The sequence below is a fragment of the Mauremys reevesii genome, linkage group 4, assembly GCF_016161935.1.
Source record: "Mauremys reevesii isolate NIE-2019 linkage group 4, ASM1616193v1, whole genome shotgun sequence".
Classification (NCBI taxonomy): Eukaryota; Metazoa; Chordata; order Testudines; family Geoemydidae; genus Mauremys; species Mauremys reevesii.
In genome coordinates this window covers 11,819,232-11,843,639 of record NC_052626.1, presented here as the reverse complement: position 1 = coordinate 11,843,639, position 24,408 = coordinate 11,819,232, and the positions used below count along the sequence as shown (strand labels likewise).

The following is a 24,408-nucleotide window of genomic DNA, read 5'->3' as shown; positions in this document are numbered from 1 at the left end:
CAACAAGAATGAGTAAAGGTCTTGAGAACATGACCTATGAAGGAAGGCTGAAAGTATTGGGTTTGTTTAGTTTGGAAAAGAGAAGACTGAGAGGGGACATGATAGCAGTTTTCAGGTATCTAAAAGGGTGTCATAAGGAGGAGAGAGAAAACTTGTTCATCTTAGCCTCTAAGGATAGAACAAGAAGCAATGGGCTTAAACTGCAGCAAGGGGGGTTTAGTTGGACATTAGGAAAAAGTTCCTAACTGTCAGGGTGGTTAAACACTGGAATAAATTGCCTAGGGAGGTTGTGGAATCTCCATCTCTGGAGATATTTAAGAGTAGGTTAGATAAATGTCTATCAGGGATGGTCTAGACAGTATTTGGTCCTGCCATGAAGGCAGGGGACTGGACTCGATGACCTCACGAGGTCCCTTCCAGTTCTAGAATCTATGAATCTATGAATCCCTTTCACGTGAGATGCGTGGTAGGTACCAGAGGAGAGGGAACATTGCAACTGAGTGTGGATTGTTGCAGTGCACATACAGTTCAGATTTCACATGCTGAGGTCCCAGGTGCTTGTTCAATGCACTGTGCCTCAGCGCTGTAGCGCTGTATGCGGAGTGGCTCTACAGACAGAGGAGGCAGGTATTTCTCCCCCAACTCCTGCCCGTGCTCCCTGGAGCAGGGCAGCATACAGCCCAATACCTGGGCTGTGCACTGCTGTGCAGGATTATAATGGAATGCACCTGTACATTGGTGCATGCTGTTCTGTTTCACTCATTCATGCCATCTCTGTTCTGTAGTTGGTGTTTTTCAAGTCTAGCAATGAGGACTACACACATGCCGAGTTTGATGTTTTAAATCTAATCTGCTTCAGTTCTCCAGGTGCAAGAACAAGTGCTTGAGATTTCTGTTTAAACCCCCTCCCACCGCAGTCCTCCAAAACCATCCAAACCCCTTTTATTTTACATTCTGGTAATTCAACTGGCTGAGTCTTCTAGAAATTTTTCCAAAAAATAATTTGTCTCTGAGCTGTGATTAAGCATGAGAAATTTCTCCCCGAAAGGTCATTTAATTTGAGAGAGAGGAGTATAAATTAATGAAAAGCAGAGGCAGTGAAATTGCTGAGCCCTGGCTATAATGGGCTAAAATCTGCTCCCTTACAGCCTTGCAATCTCATAAAACATTTAAATGAGGTTGTAGGGATGTAAATAGGAAGGGAATTTGGCCCAGTGTGGTTAACTAGCTCCACCCAGCTTTTTAGAAGTCAGAAAAAATTGGCAAGATCCAAATGATTTAAATCAAAACAGACAAATGGATTAATTATGAAAAGGCTGTAGATACAGATTTTTCATTGCTCCCTATTTATTAATGCTACTTAGAAATGGGAACTGCAGTATTTTTGATACACACTTGGCCTCTGCATGCTTTTCAGCTTTTATAAGCAATTGGCAATACCTCCCAGATTTTTCTGCTCTTTTGCAATTGAAAATGAGAGCATCTGTTTAACAAAATGTTGCATCAAAACAAAAGTTTGTATTTTTTCCCAAACCAGTGTATTGGGTTTTTTGTTTCTTTTCCCCCCACATCATGAATGTGACTGAAGAGAACATCTCTACCAGGGGTAAACCCAGACATGCCTCATTTTTCTTAGCAGGCTGTGGAGGGTGTGAGAGGATGCCCGGCATTCATAGAATCATAGAATATTAGGGTTGGAAGAGACCTCAGGAGGTCATCTAGTCCAATCTTCTGCTTAAGCAGGACCAATGCGAACTAAATCATCCCAGCCAGGGCTTCGTCAAGCCAGGCCTTAAAAACCGTTAAGGATGGAGATTCCACCACCTCACTAGGTAATCCATTCCAGTGCTTTACCACCCTCCTATGAAATAGTGTTTCCTAAAATCCAACCTAGACCTCCCTCACTACAACTTGAGACCATTGCTTCTTGTTCTGTCTTCTGCCACCACTGAGCTCCATCCTCTTTGGAACCCTCCTTTCAGGTAGTTGAAGGCTGCTATCAAATCCCCCCTCACTCTTCTCTTCTGTAGACTAAATAACCCCAGTTCCCTCAGCCTCTCCTTGTAAGTCATGTGCCCCAGCCCCCTAATCATTTTCGTCGCCCTCCGCTGGACTCTCTCCAATTTGTCCACATCTCTTCTGTAGTGGGGGGACCAAAACTGGACACAATACTCCAGGTGTGGCCTCACCAGTGTCTAATAGAGGGGAATAATCACTTCCCTCAATCTGCTGGCAATGCTCCTACTAATACAGCCCAATAGGCCGTTGGCCTTCTTGGCAATGAGGGCACACAGTTAAGAACATAAGAATGGTCATACTGGCTCAGACCAATCATCCATCTGGCCCGGTATCCTATCTTCTGATAATGACCAATGCCAGGTACTTCAGAGGGAATGAACAGAACAGGACAATCATCGAGTGATCCATCCCTTGTCATCCACTCCCAGCGTCTACCAGTCAGAGGCTTAGGAACACCCAGAGCATAGGGTTGTATCCCTGGGTGTCCTGGCTAACAGCCATTGATGGATCTATCCTCTGTGAACTTACCTAATTATTTTTTAAACCCAGTTATACTTTTGGTCTTCACAACATTCCCTGACAATGAGTTCCACAGGTTGACTGTGCGTTGTGTGAAGAAATACTTCCTTTTGTTTGTCTTAAACCTGCTGCCTATTAATCTCATTGGGTGACCTCTGGTTCTTGTGTAATGTGAAGAAGTAAATAACACTTCCCTATTCACTTCCTCTACACCATTCATGATTTTATAGACCTATATCATATCCCCCCATAGTTGTCTCTTTTCCAAGCTGAAAAGTCCCAGTCCTTTAAATCTCTCCTCATATGGAAGCTATTCCATAACCTTTAATCATTTTTACGCTTCTTTTCTGTACCTTTCCCAATTCCAATATATCTCTTTTGAGATGTGGCGACCAGAACTGCATGCAGTATTCAAGGTGCGGGTGCACCATGGATTTATATAATGGCGTTATGATATTTTCTGTCTTATTTTCTATCCCTTTCCTAATGGTTCCTAACATTCTCTTCACTTTTTTGACCACCTCAGCACATTGAGCAGATGTTTTCACAGAACCATCCACAAGAACTTTCTTGAGTGGTAACAGCTAATTTAGACCCCATCATTTTGTATGTATAATTGGGATTATGTTTTCCAATGTGCATTACTTTGCATTTATTATCATTGAATTTCATGGGCCATTTTGTTGCCCAGTCACCCGTTTTTGTGAGATCCCTTTGTAATTCTTTGCAGTCTGCTTTGGACTTAACTATCTTGAATAATTTTATATCTTCTGCAAAATTTGCCACCTCACTGTTTACCCCCTTTTCCAGATCATTTATGAATATGTTGGAAAGCACTGGTCCTAGTATAGATCCCTGGGGGCCACTACTTTTTGCCTCTCTCAATTCTGAAAACTGACCATTTATTCCTACCCTTTGTTTCCTGTCTTTTAATGAGTTGCTGATTCATGAGAGGGCCTTCCCTCTTATCCCATGACTGCTTACTTTGCTTAAGAGCCTTTGGGGAGGGACCTTGTCAAAAGCTTTCTGAAAGTCAAAATACACTATAGCAGGGATCTCAAACTCAAATCATCATGAGGGCCACATGAGGACTAGTACATTGGCCTGAGAGCCACATCACTGAAACCTTCCATGAGGCCCCGCCCCCATTCCAACCCCTTCCCCAAATCCCCGCCCCGGCCCCCCCTCTTCTCCACCTCCTCCCCGAGCGCACCGCGTCCCCGCTCCTCCCCCTCCCTCCTGGAAAGTCCTAAGCGCAGCCAAACAGCTGTTTGGCGGCGGGAAAGCGCTGGGAGGTAGGCGGAGGAGCCGGGACATGGCACACTGCGGGGCAGGGGAGGAGGGGAGCTTGGTGGGCCGCAGGAAATAACCCCGCGGGCCGCATGTTTGAGACTCCTGCACTATAGCCACTGGATCATCCTGGTCCACCATGTTTATTGACCCCCTTCAAAAATTCTAATAGATTCTAATAGGTGAGGCGTGATTTCCCTTTACAAAAGCCATGTTGACTCTTCCCCAACAAATAATGTTCATCTACGTGTCTGATAATTCTGTTATTTATTATAGTTTCAACCAATTTGCCTGGAACTGAAGTTAGGCTTACCAACCTGTAACTGCAAGGATCGCCTCTGGAGCCTTTTAAAAAAATTGGCATCACATTAGCTATCCTCCAGTCATTTGGTACGGAAGCTGATTTAAATGATAGGTTACAGACTACAGTTGGTAGTTCTGCAATTTCATATTTGAGTTCTTTCAGAACTCCTGGGTGAATACTATCTGGTCCTGGTGACTTATTGCTGTTTAATTTATCCAGTTCATTCCAAAACCTCCTCTGTTGACACCTCAGTCTGGGATAGTTCCTCAGTTTTGTCACCTAGGAAGAATGGCGCTGACATGGGAATCTCCCTCACATTCTCTTCAGGTGAAGACTGATGCAAAGAATTCATTTAGCTTCTCTGCAATGACCTTATCTTCCTCAAGTGCTCCTTTAGCATCTCGATCATCCAGTGGCCCCACTGATTGTTCGGCAGGCTTCCTGTTTCTGGTGTACTTAAAAATTTTGTTGTTGTTAGTTTTTGAGTCTCTGGCTAGTTGCTCTTCAAATTCTTTTGTGGCCTTCCTAATTCTACTTTTACACTTGACTTGCCAGAGTTTCTATTTTCCTCAGTAGGATATGACTTCCAATTTTAAAAGGATCTCCTCTGTCATTCCTGGGTATTTTGTACCCTAGTATCACCATGTCCCATTGATTATCATCATTCCACCAAGTTTCTGTGATGCCTATTATATCACTATCCTCATTTAATACCAGGCACTCCAGTTCACCCATCTTAGTGTTTAGACTTTGGCATTTGTATACAAACACTTATGAAATTTGTCACTTTTTAGCTGTCTGCCATTGAATGGGACTCTTTTTCATTTGACTGTTTCTCTTCAGTTCCTGTCTGTACTTTATTAATTTCTATTCTCTCCTCTTTACTAGGATATAAAGAATCCCTGTTTAATAGAGCTTCCCCTGTGGGATGTCACTGTCCGAATCATGTGCTCCTCCACCTGTCGGCTTTCCCCTTAGCCCTTAGTTTAAAAACTTTTCTACAACCTTTTTAATTTTACATGCCAGCAATCTGGTTGTTTTAGTTCGATGGAGTCTATTCTTCCTGTATAAGCTCCTCCTTTCCCAAAATGTTTCCCAGTTCCTTATTAACCTAAACCCCTTCTCCCTACACCATCATCTCATCCACAAATTGAGACCCTGCAGTTCTGCCTGTCTAACTGGCCCTGTGCATGGAACTGGAAGCATTTCAGAGAATGCTACCAAGGAGATCCTGGATTTCAGTCTCTTACCCAGCAGCCTAAATTTGGCCTCCAGGACCTCTCTCCTACCTTTCCCTATGTCACTGGTACCTACGTGTACCATGATCACTGGCTCCTCCCCAGCATTGCACATAAGCCTGTCTAAATGTCTCGAGAGATCTGGAAAATGATTTAGCAATTAAAGATTGGCCATTTCTAGGTGAACCTCTAGTGGGGCCGTCCCTAACTATGGTAGTGCCCTACGCAGCCTGATCACCTGCACCCCCCCTGCCAGGGGAGCGGCCACTCCGCTGCGGGGCCAGCCCCTCCACGCGGGGGTAAGGGGGGATTGGCTCAAGGGCTGCAGGGCCGTGGAGGCAGGAGCTGTGGGGGGCAGCAGCAGGGCTGGGAGGCCCAGGGCAGCGCAGGGGATTAGTGGGGAGCCAGGCGCTGACAGCAGGAGTCGGGCCCGTCCCCCTGCACTCACCAGCGGCGGTGGCGGGAAGCAGAGCAACCCGGCCCCAGCCCGCTCCACTTCCCCTGCTCTCAGCCCTGTCGCTTGTGCTTCTCTCCCCCCACTTTCAGGCTTGCCGGGCCAAACAGCTGATTGGCGCGGCAAGCCTGGAAGGGAGGGAGGGAGAAGCGGAGCGGCGGCAGCGCGCTCAGGGAGGAGGCGGAGACAGAGCGGAGGTGAGCTGGGGCAGGGAGCGGTTCCTCTCCCTACGTCGATGTAACGCGGTCTCACCTATAACACGGTGAGATTTTGTGGCTCCCGAGGACCGCGTTCTATCGGGGTAGAGGTGTAATTAAACAAAATTTTGCTGTTTGTTTTATTGTCTTTAGCTAGTTGCTCTTCAGACTCTTTCTTTATACTTGACTTGCCAGAGTTTATGCTCCTTTCTGTGTTTCTCAGTAGGATTTGACTTCTAGTTTTTAGAGGATACTTCTACTCTGGGTGGCTGTCCAAGATTTAGGGCTAGTCTACGCTGGCAACGTTAAAGCGCTGCCATGGCAGCGCTTTAATGTGGTTTGCGTAATCGCAGCAGAGATCTGGGAGAGCTCTCTCCCAGCGCTCTAAAAAACCCACCTCCATGAGGGGCGTAGCTACCAGCTGGTGCACTGTCTATACCAGCACTTGACAGCGCAGAAACTTGCTGTGCCCAGGGGGGTGTTTTTTCACACCCCTAGCAAGAAAGTTGCAGCACTGTAAAGTGCCAGTGTGGACAAGCCCTAAGGCTTTGTCTACACTACACAGCTTTTAATGACATGTCTGTGTTGCCACAGCTGTGCCACTAAAAGTTGTGCAGTGTAGCCGCTGTTTGTTGGCGCTCCTGCCGACAAAAAACTTCCACCCCCAACGAGCTGGGTTAGCTTTGTTGGCAGGAGCATGCGCATTGTTCACACTGGCACTTTTGTCTTTTGGCGAGGGTGGGGGGGATTGGGAGGTTAACACCTCTAAAAGACAAAAGTTTTGTCGTTCAATTGCCGGTGTAGACATAGCCTACGAGGGTTAAGTCTGGCAGACTTATTATTGCCAACCAAGAGATAACAATCAGTGTGCTGGGAGGAGAAAGAGGTCTTCCTCTGAACCCTGTTACATGGGGAATAGGAATCCCAACACACCTTGCTTGCATTGGAGCTTTGTGTGATGAAAACCAAAATCTCATTGGCGTGTGCAACTTTAACTCTGACACAAGTATCAGAACAGTCCCCACTCCTTTATCTTCTTCGTAGAAGAGGAAAAGTAAGACATTCTGGCCTAATGCATTACAAAGTGACATCCCTGAGCTGACTGGGCCAATTCACACTTCCTTTCAAGATGTACCAAGGTTGAGCGTTAGACCTCTGGGATGATGAGCCTTCATGTCCTGTTTTTCAGAAGGAAACTTTTTACTCTCTCCATGTTACAAATCCTTAAATAGTTAGGTCCTTGCAGCAGTAAAGAATAGTCATTTAATTGTTTTTTGTTATAGCTTCTTCTTCCCAGTCATTCTTTCTTTTAACAAGTCCGAGCGTGTCATTAGGTTTAGCTCATCTGATCCAGTCATCTGTTTTTGCTCTGTTTCCGCTTTGCCGCTTTTCTGTTTATATTTTGTTGTTTGAGAGATTGTGTTTTGACATCCAACCTCAATCGTGTGGAGCAGGTGGAACAGCACGTTGTCATTCATCTGTCACTGCATCATTTACCTGCTTCAGTGACTTATCGATTTCCTGTTCATACCTGTTCCTGCATCTCTGAGGTTGTTTTTCCCACTCTCTGGGAAACATTTCTCACTTGCACCCCTCCTTCCTTTTCATTTACTCTGTGTAATAGTAAAAAGGAACTCACTTTCTTTGTAGGGGGTCCTTCACTTTCCCCGGTTACTCTTCTGCCTCAACCAGAAGCTTGGCCTAAGGCGGGGGCGGGAAATCTAAGGTTCTGTCAGCATCTTTTCTATAAACCCCTCCACCCTTGAATGGCCCCTTGAAATATATGTTAACTTCTTATTCTAAACAATCTGTTCCTTCTTGTGTTTAGCTGTGACACTCTGAGTAAATTTCCCAGACCTGAAGAAGAGCCTTCTGGAATCTTGAAAGCTTGTCTCTCTCTCAAAAAGAGAAGCTGGTGCCATAAAAGATATTACCTCACACTCCGCGTCTCCTCAGCCCTGCTCAATGTTTAGGCAATTCGGATAATGCTGCTGGAAATGCAGCTCATTAGAATGACAAGGTGGGTGAGGTAATATCTTTTATTGGACCAGCTTCTGTTGGTGAGACAGAGAGAGACAAGCTTTTGAGCTTACATAGCGCTCTTACGAGTCAATAGTGTGGCCTTGTTGCCAAGAAGGCTAGCGGCATTTTGGGTTGTGTAAGTAGAGGCATTGCCAGCAGATCGAGGGACGTGATCATTCCCCTCTATTCAGCATTGGTGAGGCCTCATCTGGAGTACTGTGTCCAGTTTTGGGCTCCACACTACAAGAAGGATGTGGAAAAATTGGGACGAGTCCAACGGAGTGCAACAAAAATGATTAGGGGGTTGGAGCACATGACTTATAAGGAGAGGCTGAGGGAAATGGGATTATTTAGTCTGCAGAAGGGAAGAATGAGGGGGATTTGATAGCTGCGTTCACCTACCTGAAAGGGGGTTCCAAAGAGGATGGAGCTAGACTGTTCTCAGTGGTACCAGATGACAGAAGGAGTAGTAATTGTCTCAAGTTGCAGTGGCAGAGGCTTAGGTTGGATATTAGGAAACACTATTTCACTAGGAGGGTGGTGAAGCACTGGAATGGGTTACCTAGGGAGGTGGTAGAATCCCCTTCGTTAGAGGTTTTTAAGGTCAGGCTTGACAAAGCCCTGTCTGGGATGATTTAGATGGTGTTGGTCCTACTTTGAGCAGGGGGTTGGACTAGATGACCTCCTGAGGTCCCTTCCAACCCTGATATTCTATGATTCTTCAGTTAGTATTTTTGATCATAACACAAAGCAAACCCATGCTTCTCTGGCTGAATAATTTGCATTGTTCTCATTTTGTGGCAGCTGTTTCAAAAGATCTTTAGTGCATGAGGTCTCTTCTGATTGGAGATGAGCAAGAATCGAACACAATGTCTGCATCCACTTAGACTTTTGAGATGAGGATTTGGATCAGAATCCAAATATCTCCTCTCCGTACATCTGTATTGATCTCTTAGGGTTTGTTTTCACTACCGGGGTAAGTCCACTTAAGTCACGCTACTCCAGCTACCTGAATAACGTAGCTGGAGTCGACGTAGCTTAGGTCGACTTACCCCGGTGTCTTCACTGCACTGCGTCAACAGGAGACGCTCTCCGGTTGACTTCCCTTACGCTTCTCAGAGAGCAGGAGTACCGGGGTCAACCAGAGAGCGCTCAGCCATCGATTTAGAGGGGTTTAAGCCCTGCTCAGACTGCAGCAGGCTTATGCCTGTTAGTGACCTGCATGGCAGCTGTTTGAAGTGCCTGGGGGAATCCCATATCAAAGAGAAGTGTCGCATCTGTAAAAGCTTTCATCCCAGGATACAGAAAGAACGTGACATTCGCTTGAGGGTCCTCCTCATGGAGGCTGCTCGTCTCCCAGGGCTTCAGCTTCGGTGTGTAGCGCACGTCCGGCGCCGGGCTCTTCCCAGCACCGGTTCCTTTTGCTGGTGCCCAAGAAGAGGGACCCGGCACTGAGCAAGCCAGATCAAGGGGCATTGGGAAAAGGACCCTACTCGGGCCACCTACCCACAGCGGAGCTGCAAGGGGGCACTGCTCTGGGGACTACCTCCCTAAGGGACCCACCACCAACTCCGGGGAGCAGTAGGGGACCCAGGCTGATGACGCAATCAACACCCTCTAAGCTCCCGGTGCCTGGGGAGCAACAAGTGCTCCCGCCATCCGACTAAAGCTCCCCACAAGGGCAAGCTGGCTGTGAGGGCCTTCCAGAAGGCAAGCGAACACCGCTGGTCTCCGGAGCCAAGGCAGAGCCCTGTGTCGCCATGCTATTGGTCTCCTCGTCAGCCCAGGTCACTGATTCACTGCTACAGGTCACCGGCACTGCATTTCCAGCCTCCGCCCTCACGCCAGGGCTTGCCTAGAGAGAGATGCTGATCATCTCACAGTCGCCACTGGTCATCTTCGCGCCAACAATCACCGTCACTGAGGCCTCAGGGATGCTCCCCAGCTTGGCGCTGCTCCCCTACGCCCGGAACCAGTTGGATATTCCAGGCACCAGTCACCCGCAGCGATAGTTAGCCACCAGACCCAGGCTTCAACGGTCCTGCCCTGGTCTCTGAAGGAAGAGGACTTCTCCGGCATGGAGGAGGAGTTCAGTCCCTTGCCTAGACAGCAGCGTGACTGGGCTCCGGAAGGTGCATCCACTGTGGCGATGCCAACCTGGCATCAGGCCCAGAGGCCAACACAATGGCCCTTTTCGAATGCCTGGGGCATACTCGTTATGCCAATGGCCCAGTCCCACCAGTCCTCGGTCGCTGCATCAGACAAACCTCAGTTGGCACCGGCGGCACTGATAGCACCGGGCTTGGTTTAGGATGCACTGGTGGGCGCTGCGGTGGAGTAGCAGATGCCCACCCCAAGACCCCCTTCCCCTGAGGGGGAAGATGCCTTGGGCCCTCCTCCTGTAGTCCAATCATCCTCCTCCTCTCCGGACAAGGCAGTGGCGGGGCCCTTCTGGGCTAGTCCACCGGATGACTTCAGAGAGCATCAAGCGCTGCTCCTCCGGGTGGCCACCAACTTGGGCCTCAAGGCGGAGAAAATGGAGGAGCAATCGGATACGCTATTGAGTGTGCTTTCCGCGTCCGCCCCCGCTTGTGTCACACTCCTGGTACACGAAGGGGTCCTGAATATTGCCAAGACCATCTGGCAAGCCCCGTTCTCCATCCTGCCCACTTCCAAGAGGGCAGAAAAGAAGTATTTTGTTGGTCATATTGGCGGCCAGCGAAAAGGACAAGCAGGGGCCAGCCAGTTCCACCCCCAAAAATAAGGAGGCCAAGAGATTGGACCTTTTTGGAGGCAAGATTTATTCCATGGCCAGTTTCCAGTTCCGGGTGGTAAACCACCAGGCCCTTTTGGGGTACTATAATTTTAACTTGTGGGACTCCCTCAAGTTTAAGGACTCTATGTCCCAGGCAGCAGCTCAAGAACTTGGGGTTCTGGGGGAGGAAGGTACCGCGGCAGCTTGGTGCTCCCTCCAGATGGCCTGAGATGTGGCTAATTTGGCTGCCAGGGTGTTCGCCTTGGCGGTGTTCATGAGGTGTAGTTCCTAGCTCCAGACCACCGGCCTGTCCCAGGAGATGCAGGCCTCTATGCAAGACCTCCTGTTTGACAGGGTTGGCCTATTCTCTGACCAGACAGACGCGAGGCTACATGGCCTAACAGACACTTGGGCCACCCTCCGCTCACTGGGGATGAATACTCCTCAATCTGACGGCAACCATGCCGACCACCCCCACCGCCAAAGCAGTGGCAGCCTCCGCAGGGACCTGCAAGCAGAAGGGAAACTGGTTTTAGCCACCGCTGCCCTTCATCCTCCCACTGACCAGCGCAGCCTGGCCTGACAAAACATCGTGGGGGGCCAGAAGCCCTCGTTTTGAGGGTGCTCTCGAGAGCCACGCACCAGTCACCTCCCAGGATCTGCCCCGACCATTTTCCTCGACCATCTCCATCCCTTCCATTCGGCCTGGTTGAGGTTACCTCAGACCGTTGGGTGTTAGACATCGTGTCATCAGGCTACACCCTCCAGTTTTCCAGTAACTTTATACACACTAATAATATACATAGTTGGACAGAACAGTGGGTTTCAGTGGATCATGACCTTTCATATGATCCCTTACGTGGCATGCTTTGTATGAAATATCACAACCATCTATGAATTATAAATATGGGATTATAGGGTGCCATTCTGAGGTACAGTGTGTCACAGGCGGCTACTTGGGTACTGCCCTATAATTCTTATTAAAATTATATTAATTTTAATTCATGATTTGGGCCAATGAATTTTTCTTCTTCTAATAAGAGAATCTTACTGCTCAGGGTAGAACAAGACATTTCTCCTCTGCTATAAATCAGATAAATGGCTGTTTCTTAAAATTTCTGGATAACAAGAATGTTAGCAAATGATAATGGCAAAGTTCTGAATACTGAAATCTTTTCCCATGAAGGTTTTCTTGAAATAAAAATGAAGGGCCAAATTCATCCTGATGTAACTTCATTGACACCAGTGGGGTTACAACAAGGATCCATCAAATGATCCTTCCCCTTTCGCTCATTCCCAGCTTCTGGCAAACAGAGGCTAGGGACACCATTCCTGCCCATCCTGATTAATAGCCATTGATAGACCTATCGTTGTTACTATCTTTTGTCTGTCAGGTACCCATTGTCCCAGACAATCAGATGCCCCCTGTAGCTGCAGAAAATGCCCTCACCCTAAGTAATCTCTCCAAGGTGATAAGGCAAACAGATGAGAGGTGACCCGTCATGTATATGGTACCCTCAAGGAGGGTGATATCCCCATCCTGGCAGTGCCATTTGAGGTTCCCTCTGGGTGCTCAGTCACTCGCTCTTCACCCGCCTCCTCCTCTGGGGATGGATGTGGGGCAAGGACTGGATACAGAAGGTGTACCAAGGAACCTTTTTTCAGTGCCTTCCACCTTGTTTCTGTCTCTTTCAGCATGGTCACAGCAGGGAGGTGGGAAATCTGACACCCATGACACAGTGAGTTCTTGGTCCTTGAGTGGGGCTTCTAAGCGATACTGTCACTACAATTACTAATTATAATTAATAAACAATTCAGGTTTGCTGCTGGCTGGAATTTGCCTAATTTTTGTAATGACCTAAAATCCATGGGAATCATACGGAAAGTGGATGATGCCAAAGTAAGAAACTTGAGTGAATGTTAAGCCAGTCCTGGGACCTGGGCAAGACCATTCTCCACTGGTGATGGGAATGCTGGTCCCACGTGCTCTCTGACCACAGCACTAGATGTTCCATAGACCAAAACTGCCTCTTTCCTCTGTGACCTACCTGTCTACTCCCCAGCACTGCACCCGCAACACTTCCTCTGGCTGTCTCACACGAATGCAACTGGGATCTTTTATCTGTATGACTGTGGCCACTCCACTAACTGATGAGAGCAGAGCTGCGCCCTTTACACATGCCACAGAGAACTCTTTAGGAAGGAGAGAAGTACTCACACTTTTTTTCTGTGCTGCACACTGCTGTGAGGTTTGGTGCAGTTTTGTAATGTAAAATTATCTTTACAGTATATTTGTTGTTAACCATAACATAGAAGCTGCTTGCCACTAGGAATCAGAAAAATCCCTGGTAAATTTACTGCAATACTGCTAGTAGACCAACCTGTGGCAAGTTATAATTACAATTTCTAGTGATAGGTAATGTAGCTGGGGATCCTAGGTGCTCAGATAAGTATTTTGACACTTAGCTAAACCTCTCCATGTCTGAACATTCTTCCATCACTGATTCTAATCTCAGCTTCCGAAATAGTTCTAAAAGCTGTCAGGTGCTTAAGGGAATAAAAGTCCACTGGGACATGAGCTGTGGCGTATCACACCTCCTGCTCTCAGCACTCCAGCTGCTCATGAGCTATTCTGTATAGATGTTCCAGTAGGTATTCTCAGCAGCCAATTAAGTTCCTTTGGGTCTCCCCCCCTCCTCCTGCCTGTTTTAAAGCCTTCTAAAAATAACAAATGTTATAGATCAAACCCTGCTGATCTTCCCTGAGCCAGGGGCCTCCTGGAAGGCAAAACTTCTGTTGACATCAAAGAAGAGCAGGGTTTTTATTTTTTCATTCATTTCAGATTCTGTCCTCTGCTACATATGCATTGCTTATTGCTTCCCTTTATTTCAGTGGAGGCTGGGATACTCGATTGCATACTCGATTGCAAGCTCCTTGGGACAGAGACTGTCTTTGTGTTACGTATATAGTGCCCAGCAAAATGGGGCGGGAATCCTTGATTGGGGCATGTAGCTGCCACCACAATGCAAATAATAACAAACTAATGAACTGAGAGGCAGGATTTGACCCAGAGACAGGGAGTGTAAAAACATAGCACTAACTTTGTAAACTAGTGTTTACATAAAGCCATAGCAGCTAAGGGTTTACATATAAACAAAAATGTAGTCCCACTCTCTGAACAAGAAAGAGACTATATATGACCCCTATCACTGTAGTATCTGGGCACCTCACAATCTCTAACGTATTTATCCTCACAACCTCTCTGTGAGGCAGGGCAGTGCTAGTATCCCCGTTACAGATGGGGATCTGAGCCAAAGAGAGGTTAAGTAACTTGCCCAAGGTCACACAAGAAGTCTCTGACAGAGCAGGGAATTGAACCTATGTCTTTCAAGGGCTAAACTAGTGTCCTAATTACTGGGCCATCTTTCCTGTCACAGCTCAGCTCTTCCATGTTGCAGGCAGAATCTGAAAAAGATTTGGGGCCAAAATTCACTACTTTTACATTGGCCAGTGCCTAGTAAAATTCATCATGAACCGCTGCCATATGGGCAGCTCTGGCACACTCCCTTAGTCTGTTGGTCATTGTGGCTTCCATCCTAGGCACCTGAAACCACTTTTGTTTCTTTTCTTTTACCTCTGGCGCTGTCAGAGCCCTGGGGTGCCCAATGATGTACATGAGCGCAGGGAAACATTGTCATGGTGGGGTTCACTCACTGGAGTATTCTGGGGTTTGGCTGCACATTTGCCCCTGAATACTGGTCTGTGGGAGCATCAGGTCGGACATATGGATTGTCCGTCTCCTCTTGCCTCTTTTGCCCTTCCCAGCATTTGTGAAATGTGCTGGTGTTTGGAGGAAGCACTTCCTCGCAGTGACTGGCAGGTGGCGCTCTTCACTACTCTCACCGGTGCTGAATGGTTTCACTAAGGAACAGTGGACAGCAGGCGATAGGATAGGGAGACCAATCCTATTCAATTTATTCATAAATGATCTGGAGAAAGGGGTAAACAGTGAGGTGGCAAAGTTTGCAGATGATACTAAACTGCTCAAGATAGTTAAGACCAAAGCAGATTGTGAAGAACTTCAAAAAGATCTCACAAAACTAAGTGATTGGGCAACAAAATGGCAAATGAAATTTAATGTGGATAAATGTAAAGTAATGCACATTGGAAAAAATAACCCCAACTATACATACAACATGATGGGGGCTAATTTAGCAACAACGAGTCAGGAAAAAGATCTTGGAGTCATCGTGGATAGTTCTCTAAAAATGTCCACGCAGTGTGCAGAGGCAGTCAAAAAAGCAAACAGGATGTTAGGAATCATTAAAAAGGGGATAGAGAATAAGACTGAGAATATATTATTGCCCTTATATAAATCCATGGTACGCCCACATCTCGAATACTGTGTACAGATGTGGTCTCCTCACCTCAAAAAAGATATTCTAGCACTAGAAAAGGTTCAGAAAAGAGCAACTAAAATGATTAGGGATTTAGAGAGGGTCCCATATGAGGAAAGATTAAAGAGGCTAGGACTCTTCAGCTTGGAAAAGAGAAGACTAAGGGGGGACATGATAGAGGTATATAAAATCATGAGTGATGTTGAGAAAGTGGATAAGGAAAAGTTATTTACTTATTCCCATAATACAAGAACTAGGGGTCACCAAATGAAATTAATAGGCAGCAGGTTTAAAACAAATAAAAGGAAGTTCTTCTTCACGCAGCGCACAGTCAACTTGTGGAACTCCTTACCTGAGGAAGTTGTGAAGGCTAGGACTATAACAATGTTTAAAAGGGGACTGGATAAATTCATGGTGGCTAAGTCCATAAATGGCTATTAGCCAGGATGGGTAAAAATGGTGTCCCTAGCCTCTGTTCGTCAGAGGATGGAGATAGATGGCAGGAGAGAGATCACTTGATCATTGCCTGTTAGGTTCACTCCCTCTGGGGCACCTGGCATTGGCCACTGTCGGTAGACAGATACTGGGCTAGATGGACCTTTGGTCTGACCCGGTACGGCCATTCTTATGTTCTTATGTTCTTATGAGATTTTAAACAGGGCCGTCTCTGGCTTTTTTGCCGCCCCAAGCGAAAAAAAAAAAGGGGGGGGGGGCGGAGCGGCAAAGCAGGAGGGGAAAAAACCAAAACAAAACAAAAAAACCTGTGGCGCGGTCCAAGCAGCAAAGTTGGGGGGGCGGGGGGAACACCTGCAGCGCGGCCGGAGCGGCAAAGAAAACAAAACAAAAAAACCTGCAGCGCGGCTGGAGCAGCGGGGGGGAGGGACCTGCAGTGCGGCCGGAGCGCCAAAGCAGGGAAAGAAAACAAAACAAAACAAAAAAACCTGGGGCATGGCCGGAGCGGCAAAGCAGGGGGAAAAAAACAACAATAAAAAAGCCTGCCGGGCAGCCGGAGCCAGGGTGCAGGGGGACTCCCTGTGCTGCAGACGTGCAGCAGAGTGCGCACCCAGTCTAGCGGGGAGGAAGGGGAGGGAGCGGGGGAGAGAGAGAGCAGGGGGGCGGCCAGGGCTTCAGCAGGGCGCTTGTCCCGCGGTCCTGACCACTGCGCCGCCTACCGGGTGGGCTCCGCTCCGCTCCAGTCGGGGGAGAGGGAAGAACAGGGGCTGCCCTGCCCATTTTGCTGCAGGGCACTCCCCTCCTCCGCACTGCCGCCCCCTACAGGGCGGCCGGAGCGGCAAACCAAAAAAAACCAAACAAAACCCGGCCGTGCTGCCCTAAGATTGGGCGAAATGCCGCCCCACAGAATATGCCGCCCCAAGCACCAGCTTGCTCAGCTGGTGCCTGGAGCCAGCCCTGATTTTAAAGGCCTTTTTAAGACTGTGAACTTGCGGTAAAGGGTAGAGAAAGAAGGGGTGCAGCGTTCAGGAGCCATCCATCCAATAGGGATTTTTACCAGTGATTATGCCAGAAGGCTTGTATCCCCTTGATCTTTGTGGCGTGATCACGAAGTGGTCATCGCAGCTTAGGGACCGCATCTCTCTTTGTAACAGTTCTTTTCAGATGTGACTAGTGATTCCGGCCACTTCGATTTTTGGCTGCCCAGCTTCAGATGCTTTGCAGGGGCGTGATTTTCAGAAGTGCTGTCACCTGCCCTTTGAAAGGCACCCCAGGTTGGGCTCCCAAAAATTACTAGTCACTGTGAAAATTTTTGACCCTAAATCTTTTTCAGATTTGACCTCAAATCCCTATTTCCTCACCTGCTGGCCAGCACTCCCCACCCTCCATCAGGGCTTGGGGAAACTCTGCTAATATTCAAGTTTCTGCTGGTGTTTTCCACCCCTCTTCTGTCTTTACTATTAAAGCTTAGAAATCCAAAGCTGCTGCCTTCCTTTATGGCGGCGTTTCTCCCAGCAGAGAACAAAACAGGGCTGGATGAACTTTTTGTGAGTCTGGCGCCAAACATATTTGTGGGCCCCCATGGGGGCAATGGGGCATGGTGCAGGGGGGGTCGGTCTCCAGAGCGAGGGGCTGGTAAGGCAGGGGATGGCACGGCAGGAGCAGAGCCCAGCATGAGGACACTGTTTACAAACCTGCAGCCGCCAGACGCACACTGGCCCGCCCAGCCCTGCACTGCCAGTGTGCCCCTTCCCTCTGGGGGCGCGCCCATGCCACACCACCCCCCTACCCAGTGCCACCACCCTTATGCCCAGTGCCCCCTTGCCCAAAAACTGCCAGCACTGGTCCAAGGCAGCTCGTCCCGAGGAAGCACGTTGGGCCCCGCAGGCAGTGGGCAGCAGAGACCACCCAGCCAGAGCTGAGTGGGGCAGACCCAGACCCTGGGACGTGACCCCTGAGAGCCTTCTCAACCCAGCTGCGCCACTGGCCCCACACCCAGGGGTCAGGCAGGAGGGATGGGGGTGAAGAGGAGTGAGCGAGGCCTTGGGGAAGAGCACAGGCAGAGAAGGGAAGGGAAGTGGGGCCATGGTCTGGACTCCGGGGCTCCTTCTGAGTGTGGGCCTGGCGCCATGGAGCCACTGGCACCATGGTAAACCCGGTACTGGACCAGAACACCAACATTAATTTGTCTTTGTAACTCTCCTGTAAGCATTCGCCTCATGACCCACCAGGGATAAGCTCCAGCCCTGTTTATAGAGGCTGACTGTTTTGGTGTGAGCTCATTCAATATGGCAGTGAAAGTTCTTGTCGTTGATTTGAAAGGACAGGAAAAGCAGAAGGACAAAGCCACCAGGGGGATGAAATACTCCTGCCTTTTTCCTATCAAAGGTAATGAGACGCTAAGGGGCTGATGGGACCCCTGAAGTTCTATTCAGTACTCTGCATGGCATAATTGTTCTTAGGAATGATCTTTATGCTAAATCCAAATAGCGCATCACTTGCATCAAATTCTGGAATTGAATAAAACTCATCAAAGTGAAATTGTCTCATCTGAAGATCTGAAAAGCAATGTAGCCTTTTAAAGCAAATCCCTGATGATATACACACTTGTGTCATGCACCAGTCTTTGATACTAATGCAGCACGGCACACCGAAGCCTTGTAAATTGTAATGTCATTCTCATCTCTGAAATATTAAGTAGAGGGGGAACTCAAAACCCAATGAATTCAAAACATGAGTGTCCTCCCCACAAAGCAACATCCTTTCCAAAAGTTATTCCAGCTTGGTTACTAGTTTACTCCTGGACCCAGGCCTGTTATAGTGTAATCGCATCCTGTAGCAGGGTAAAGCAGAGCCATGTTAAATACGGCACAGCTCTCAGGGTCGCAATACGTATTTGAATTTTCCAGCCTTATCTAAGCTGAGCTGCTCCAGCTAACTGCCAAGGCAGTAATATACGTGGGACACAGTTCTGAGCCCAAATGACTCACCTGTTAGGAGTATCCAAATGGCAAACATGGATTTTTCTTAGAATGTTTTTTTTTAAACACAGACTGAGGCCCACTGACTAGAATACACCTCCAGATGTATGGTGACCGTCTTCTACTCTGATTACGTCTGTAGAGCAGTTTGTAACAGATCAAAGTGAGCTTTATGTAAATGATAAACTACAGTGATATTTTGTTTGTGTAGGCTGACTTGCAAAAATATTTCTGATCATTATTTATCAGCTTATTGCCTTTTCAGATGTCCAGCACTCTAGCAACCAGGTGAAAAGAGGGTCACAGGCTATCTTAATACTACTGGATTCTTTCAAAGACTTTCGGAAGACACAGTGGGTCAAATTTTCAGCTGGGTAAATCAGGGTAGCTGATGGAGCTATGCCAGTTTACACCAGCTGAGGATGTTTTTGTAATAGTGACTCAAATGTTTTTTTTTTTTTTAAATGGAGCCACCTAGAAGTACATTTGCCTAAACGAAGTAACCATGTGACACTGCTGTAACCCTTGTCCTTCCTTGCCCCATCCGGTCCCTGCTGTGATCCTCACTGAAAACACATGTGCCAGCACAAGTCAGTGGGACTCCGCGTGGGCCCATGCATCTGCCTTAGCAGATCTGATTGCAGGATTGAGGTTTCTTCTGGCTGTAAGCTCTTTGGAGCCGGGAGTGTGTCTGATTGTGCTGGGAAATAACTTGGCATGTGTTTGGGTGCTGTGAAAATATTGATAATAAAAAGCAGAAGCAAATTGTTGCTGCTTTAAAGCTTGGAAACTAGGAAAACATTTCTCACTTTAATTGAAAATTGTCAAGACAGGCACATGTTTGTTGGGTGTGCGTACACACATACACCATGCACACACCCAAATACGCACACACTCAGGATACTGAATGACAACATACTCCACCACTGACACCAGACGTCCTTAGAATACATCTTATTGGCTGAGAATAACTTGAAGACAGAACATAATTACTTAGCAACTTCAGGAAGCTGATAGCTCAGGGGTAGGCAACCTATGGCACGTGTGCCAAAGGTGGCACGTGAGCTGATTTTCAGTGGCTTTCACACTGCCCGGGTCCTGGCCACTGGTCCGGGGGACTCTGCATTTTAAGTTAATTTTAAATGAAGCGTCTTACACATTTTAAAAACCTTATTTACTTTACATACAACAATAGTTTAGTTATATATTATAGACTTATAGAAAGAGACCTTCTAAAAATGTTAAAATGTATTACTGGCACGTGAAACCTTAAATGAGAGTGAATAAATGAAGACTCGGCACAGCACTTCTAAAAGATTGCCAACCCCTGTGATAGCTTTTCCAAATTAACCCAGTCCTAGGTGTCACATACCCTATAAAACTGAGACAGCCTGGTTCAAATAATCAATCTGTCTTTCTGCATGAAGGAAATAAAACCTGTTCTGGTAGCAAACCCAGTTAGTAAAGTCTGATGACACAGCCGTATAAATCTTCAGCTTTGCAGGATCTTCCTCACTGTGGTTTTTGTCTTGGTTTCTGTTTGTCCAGAGGGGGAGGAGGAGGAGGAGGATGAAGAGGAGGATGAAGAAGAGGAAGAGGAGGAAGACAGAGATACAGACTCAATGGAGGAAAGCATGGAGGGTGACACGGAGCTGCCAGGTTTCACTCTTCCTGGCGAAACTTCCCAGGAGCCTGTAGTTGGCATAGGAGACTCTGCCGCACAGCTGGCTGGGGTATCTTACCAAGTTCCAGACACCATTGAATGGGAACAGCAAAACCAGGGCCTTGGTAAGAGCAACTCTTCTCTTCTTTCTTTAAGGGGGAGTGTTCCTTGTTTTGCATTTTTTGCTCAGAAACCCCCTGGGCTGTATAATTAACGTATTCACTAAATCCAGAGTAGCGTCACTGTAGGCAATGCAAGTACTCCAGATGGACACCTGTGTCACCGGGATCAGAATCTGGCTCTGTGTCCCCAGTCAAATAACATCCCATTTACTGGAGAACCCACTCAGTGCACCTGTTCTAGCCCTTTGTTTCCAAAGCCTCGCACCGTATCACTCTGCGGACAGACTTGCTAGCTAAGGTAAGCGCTGAAAACTGAGCTTCAAAGGGAAAGTTGGGTGCCCTCTGCTGGAGGAGAGGTGCAGCAAAGTGAGGCCTGCTAGGACAGGGAAGAGTAGCGGTTAGTCAAGCATTTTGCTACTGTTGCTCTCACCTGCTGCTGCATTCTTTTCAGTGCCAGTTTCCTGTTATTTCATTGGAGAGGTCTGTTCCAGGTACATGCATCAGCCTTTGAGGCAATGAGTTCATGGTATGTGAGGCAGCACTGGTGAAGGTTACAAACCAAGGCCTACATGAAATTATATTCAGTCAGTGCCCAGCTTATCTCTAGCTCTGGATTGCATGACCAGACCAGATATCCCCACCTGGGAAAACCACCAGTCTAGGAAGGCCATGCCCTCGATCAGTCTCCTGGGCCTACCCATTGCAGCTTGCACTGTATGAGAAGTCACCAGCTGTTTGGTGATCTCTGTTGCACAAGGCAACATAGAAAGCTGCAAGGACAGCGTCAGCCTTGTCTCCAAACTTCTGTGGTCACAGCTTTAGTTGTCGACATGACGTGAATTTCCCATCCTTGTACGCCGAAGCTGAACGCGTTAGGACTTGAAATGGGTGCTTGCAACCATCTGAGGTGAGCAGTGGGCCTAAGGTGTGGGCCAGTAGAAGGTTTAAGAAAGAGAGAGATCACCAGTCTCGAGTCCTTTTATCTTCAGCCTCTATCATGTATTGTGTGATTATAACTTGCACCTCTGCCAGGAGTTCAATTCCTTGCATTTGGCAGTTCTTTCCCCTGCAAATCCATTTCCGACCTGCTCTGGTGGTGGTAGTTTCCTCTGAAGCATTTTCCGAGATCCTCAACTGCCAGGCTGCTTGTTCCCTGCTGAGGGCAGATTGAGTTTGAGTCTGATCTGACATCACTCTGGCTGACTAAATCTTGCTTGGAAAAACTGTTTCATGTTTCACGTGTAAAATCTGTTGCATGGGTCTTATTAGCCCATTAAACTGGACAGGAACAATGTGTGAAGTAAATAATTCTGATTCCTTAACTCCTTGCTGGTTAATTTTAAAGAACTGGATTTAGAGGAATAAACAGGTGAATATTTGGGAGAGAAAGGTTGCACTGAGAAGGCCTCAGAAAGCTTTTCATTTGTTGTTGCATTATTTTTATGGTGTCTAGGGAGAAAATGATAATTTACCAGATCTTTTGTGCTGGCTTGACCAGTTCAGTGCCACCAATGGGATTACTCACATGCTTACAGTTAAGCGCGTGGTTAGCCTGGTTCAGGGCCAGAGTGCTCGACACCTGGCAGGATTGCACCCTGGATAAGTATCTCTGCAAAGCTTTGCCTCTTGAGCTGCCAATCATCGCCAGATGTGTCAGTGTGTTGTAGCCATTTACAGGAGTTCAGTCACATATATTAGAGCATATGTATGTTTACATGAGTTCTGTTATAGTATTTACCATGTAACATAAGTTTGTGTTTAAGGGTGTCCACCCCACACCAGAAAGGAAGGGGTTAAAAGCAGCCTAGGGAGGCTGTGCAGGGAGTAGCCAATCAGGGCCCAGTGGGCTTACATAAAAGGAGCTGCTGGGACAGAGACACTCAGTACCTGCAGGGAGACCAAGGGGAAAGGACTGTGTTACCAGCAGGCTGCAGGAAGTTAGCACCTTGGACAGAGCAGTTGCTGGCAGGGACTGGGAGAGCAAGCGGCTGGGACTTGCAGGCTGGAGGCCCTGAAAAGAGGGTGAAAAAGGTGCTGGGGCTGCAGGGCAGTGGCCCAGGGAATTGAAGCACTATGAGCAGAGAAGTTAAGGAGAAGCAGCAGAAGGCTGCTATCTACAGGGTCCGTGGGCTGGGATCCAAAGCAGGGGGCCACTGGGGAAGTGGCTGGACTATAGAACTGGGAAATATCCCCCTTCCCCCTGAAGGGGGAAAATATGGATGGTGGCACAGCTGGAGGGTGGAATGATGAAAAGGACACTGAGGTTCCTGGGCTGAGACGGGTATGTGGGCGGAAAAGGTGGCAGCAGAGGCACCACCAGGAGAGGGTGTGCTGGCTGAAAGAGCTAACCCCTGAGGCAACCAGCAGGAGGCACCTCTCTGGTGAGTGGCCCTTGACTAAAGTAGGACGAATGCTCCCTGGAATATAGGTTATATGGGTTATTTTCTCCTGAGAATTTATACAGCTCCTTGCCAGTTCCTCTTCCTTCTCTTCAGATGAAGCACTTAAAATGTCTGTTGATATCAACAGCTATGTTCCTCATAACAAATGAAAAATGCACATTTGGACCATCACTTTGTTTTCTTGGTCTGGTTTCCAGAACCTGTTCGAGCTGTCTAGTTGAAAGTCTTAGATCTAAAAGAAGACAAACACTTAATCAGGTTTCTCTTGTTGAACCAGAATCAGCCTCCAAATACATCTAAACATTAATAAGCCTATCTGCCTTCTTGTAATGGCACCTGCCACAGTAACTCCTGCATGAAAATATCTAGAATCACAAAAATAAGCCTGTGGTCAAATTATCTGGGTGTGTTGTTTTGTTTTTCCCAAAGGCAACTTCTACTTTCTCTAGTTATATCTCCTTTCAATGACTGATGCAATAAAAAGGTTTATGACCCTGTTCTGCAAACACTATTCAGCGTAGTGCTCAGTGGGACTACACATAGTAGTAAGCATTATGTAAGGGCTTGTCTACACAATGAGTTGTTCCTGATCAGCTCCATGTCTGGACACTCTTATTGTGGAATATGAGTTTCCACACATGGAGTCATTCAGGAATATTGATTGCATTTTAAATTCATACACTTCTGTAACAACGCTGGTTCTGGCGGGACCCAACTGAGAGTGCCAATTCAGGACAAAATGCTTAAAGCGGGGCAGTTACAGCCCAAGGCTGGGGTTTTTCCACCTCTAAGGCAAACCAAAACAGCCAGAGAAAGAGGACTTTGGTCTCACCCCACTAGCTAACCACAAGTCACACAAGCAATTCCCATAGACACTCCAATTTCCCAGTATTACCACCAGTGCTACTCGTTATGGGGACAAATGGTTATGAAAACCAATGCCCCAGTAAAAGAAAAAAGGTTCTCTCGATCCCAAAGGATCAAGCCCCCGACCCAGGTCAATCTACACATCAGATCTTACCCACAAATCACTCTGTTGCCAATCCTTTACAATCTAAAATCTAAATGTTTATTCATCAAAGGAAAAATGGCAAAGTTCTTGGTTCAGGCTTGTAACAGTGATGGAATAAACTGCAGGTTCAAATCAAGTCTCTGGAGTACATCCACAGCTGGGATGGGTCATCAGTTCTTTGTGTTGAGCTTCCATTTGTAGCAAAGTCCCTCCAGAGGTAAGAATAAATAATATATCGAGATATACCTATCTTGTAAAACTAGAAGGGACCCTGAAAGGTTATCGAGTCCAGCCCCCTGCCTTCACTAGCAGGACCAAGTACTGATTTTAGCCCCCCTCAAGGATTGAACTCACAACTCTGGGTTTAACAGGCCACTGCTCAAACCACTGAGCTATACCTATGAAGGTGAGGCATCAGCCTTTTATAGTCTTTTCCAGGTGTAATAAGACCTCTTTGTCCTTACTGTGGAAAATTACAGCAAAATGGAGTCTGGGCAAATCCCTGCATACTTTGCTGAGTTACAAGGCATATCTGCCTTCTCTCAATGGATCAGTGGTCCTTAATGGGCCATCAAGCAGA

The 24,408-nt window shown here is 47.3% G+C and overlaps 1 protein-coding gene across 6 annotated transcripts in view; it reads left to right on the top strand.

Annotated features, from left to right (window-relative positions):
- Positions 1 to 24,408, top strand: part of ARMH4 (armadillo like helical domain containing 4) — a 133,788-nt gene that overhangs the window by 49,536 nt on the left and 59,844 nt on the right. For 5 of the 6 annotated variants that reach the window (XM_039536306.1, XM_039536305.1, XM_039536307.1 and 2 more), the window contains exon 5: positions 20,178 to 20,417. In XM_039536306.1, coding sequence (XP_039392240.1) covers positions 20,178 to 20,417 — 240 coding nt within the window. Of the gene's footprint in view, positions 1 to 9,341; positions 9,386 to 20,177; positions 20,418 to 24,408 lie in introns of those variants that run through there. The other variant, XM_039536310.1, reaches the window with a different exon arrangement.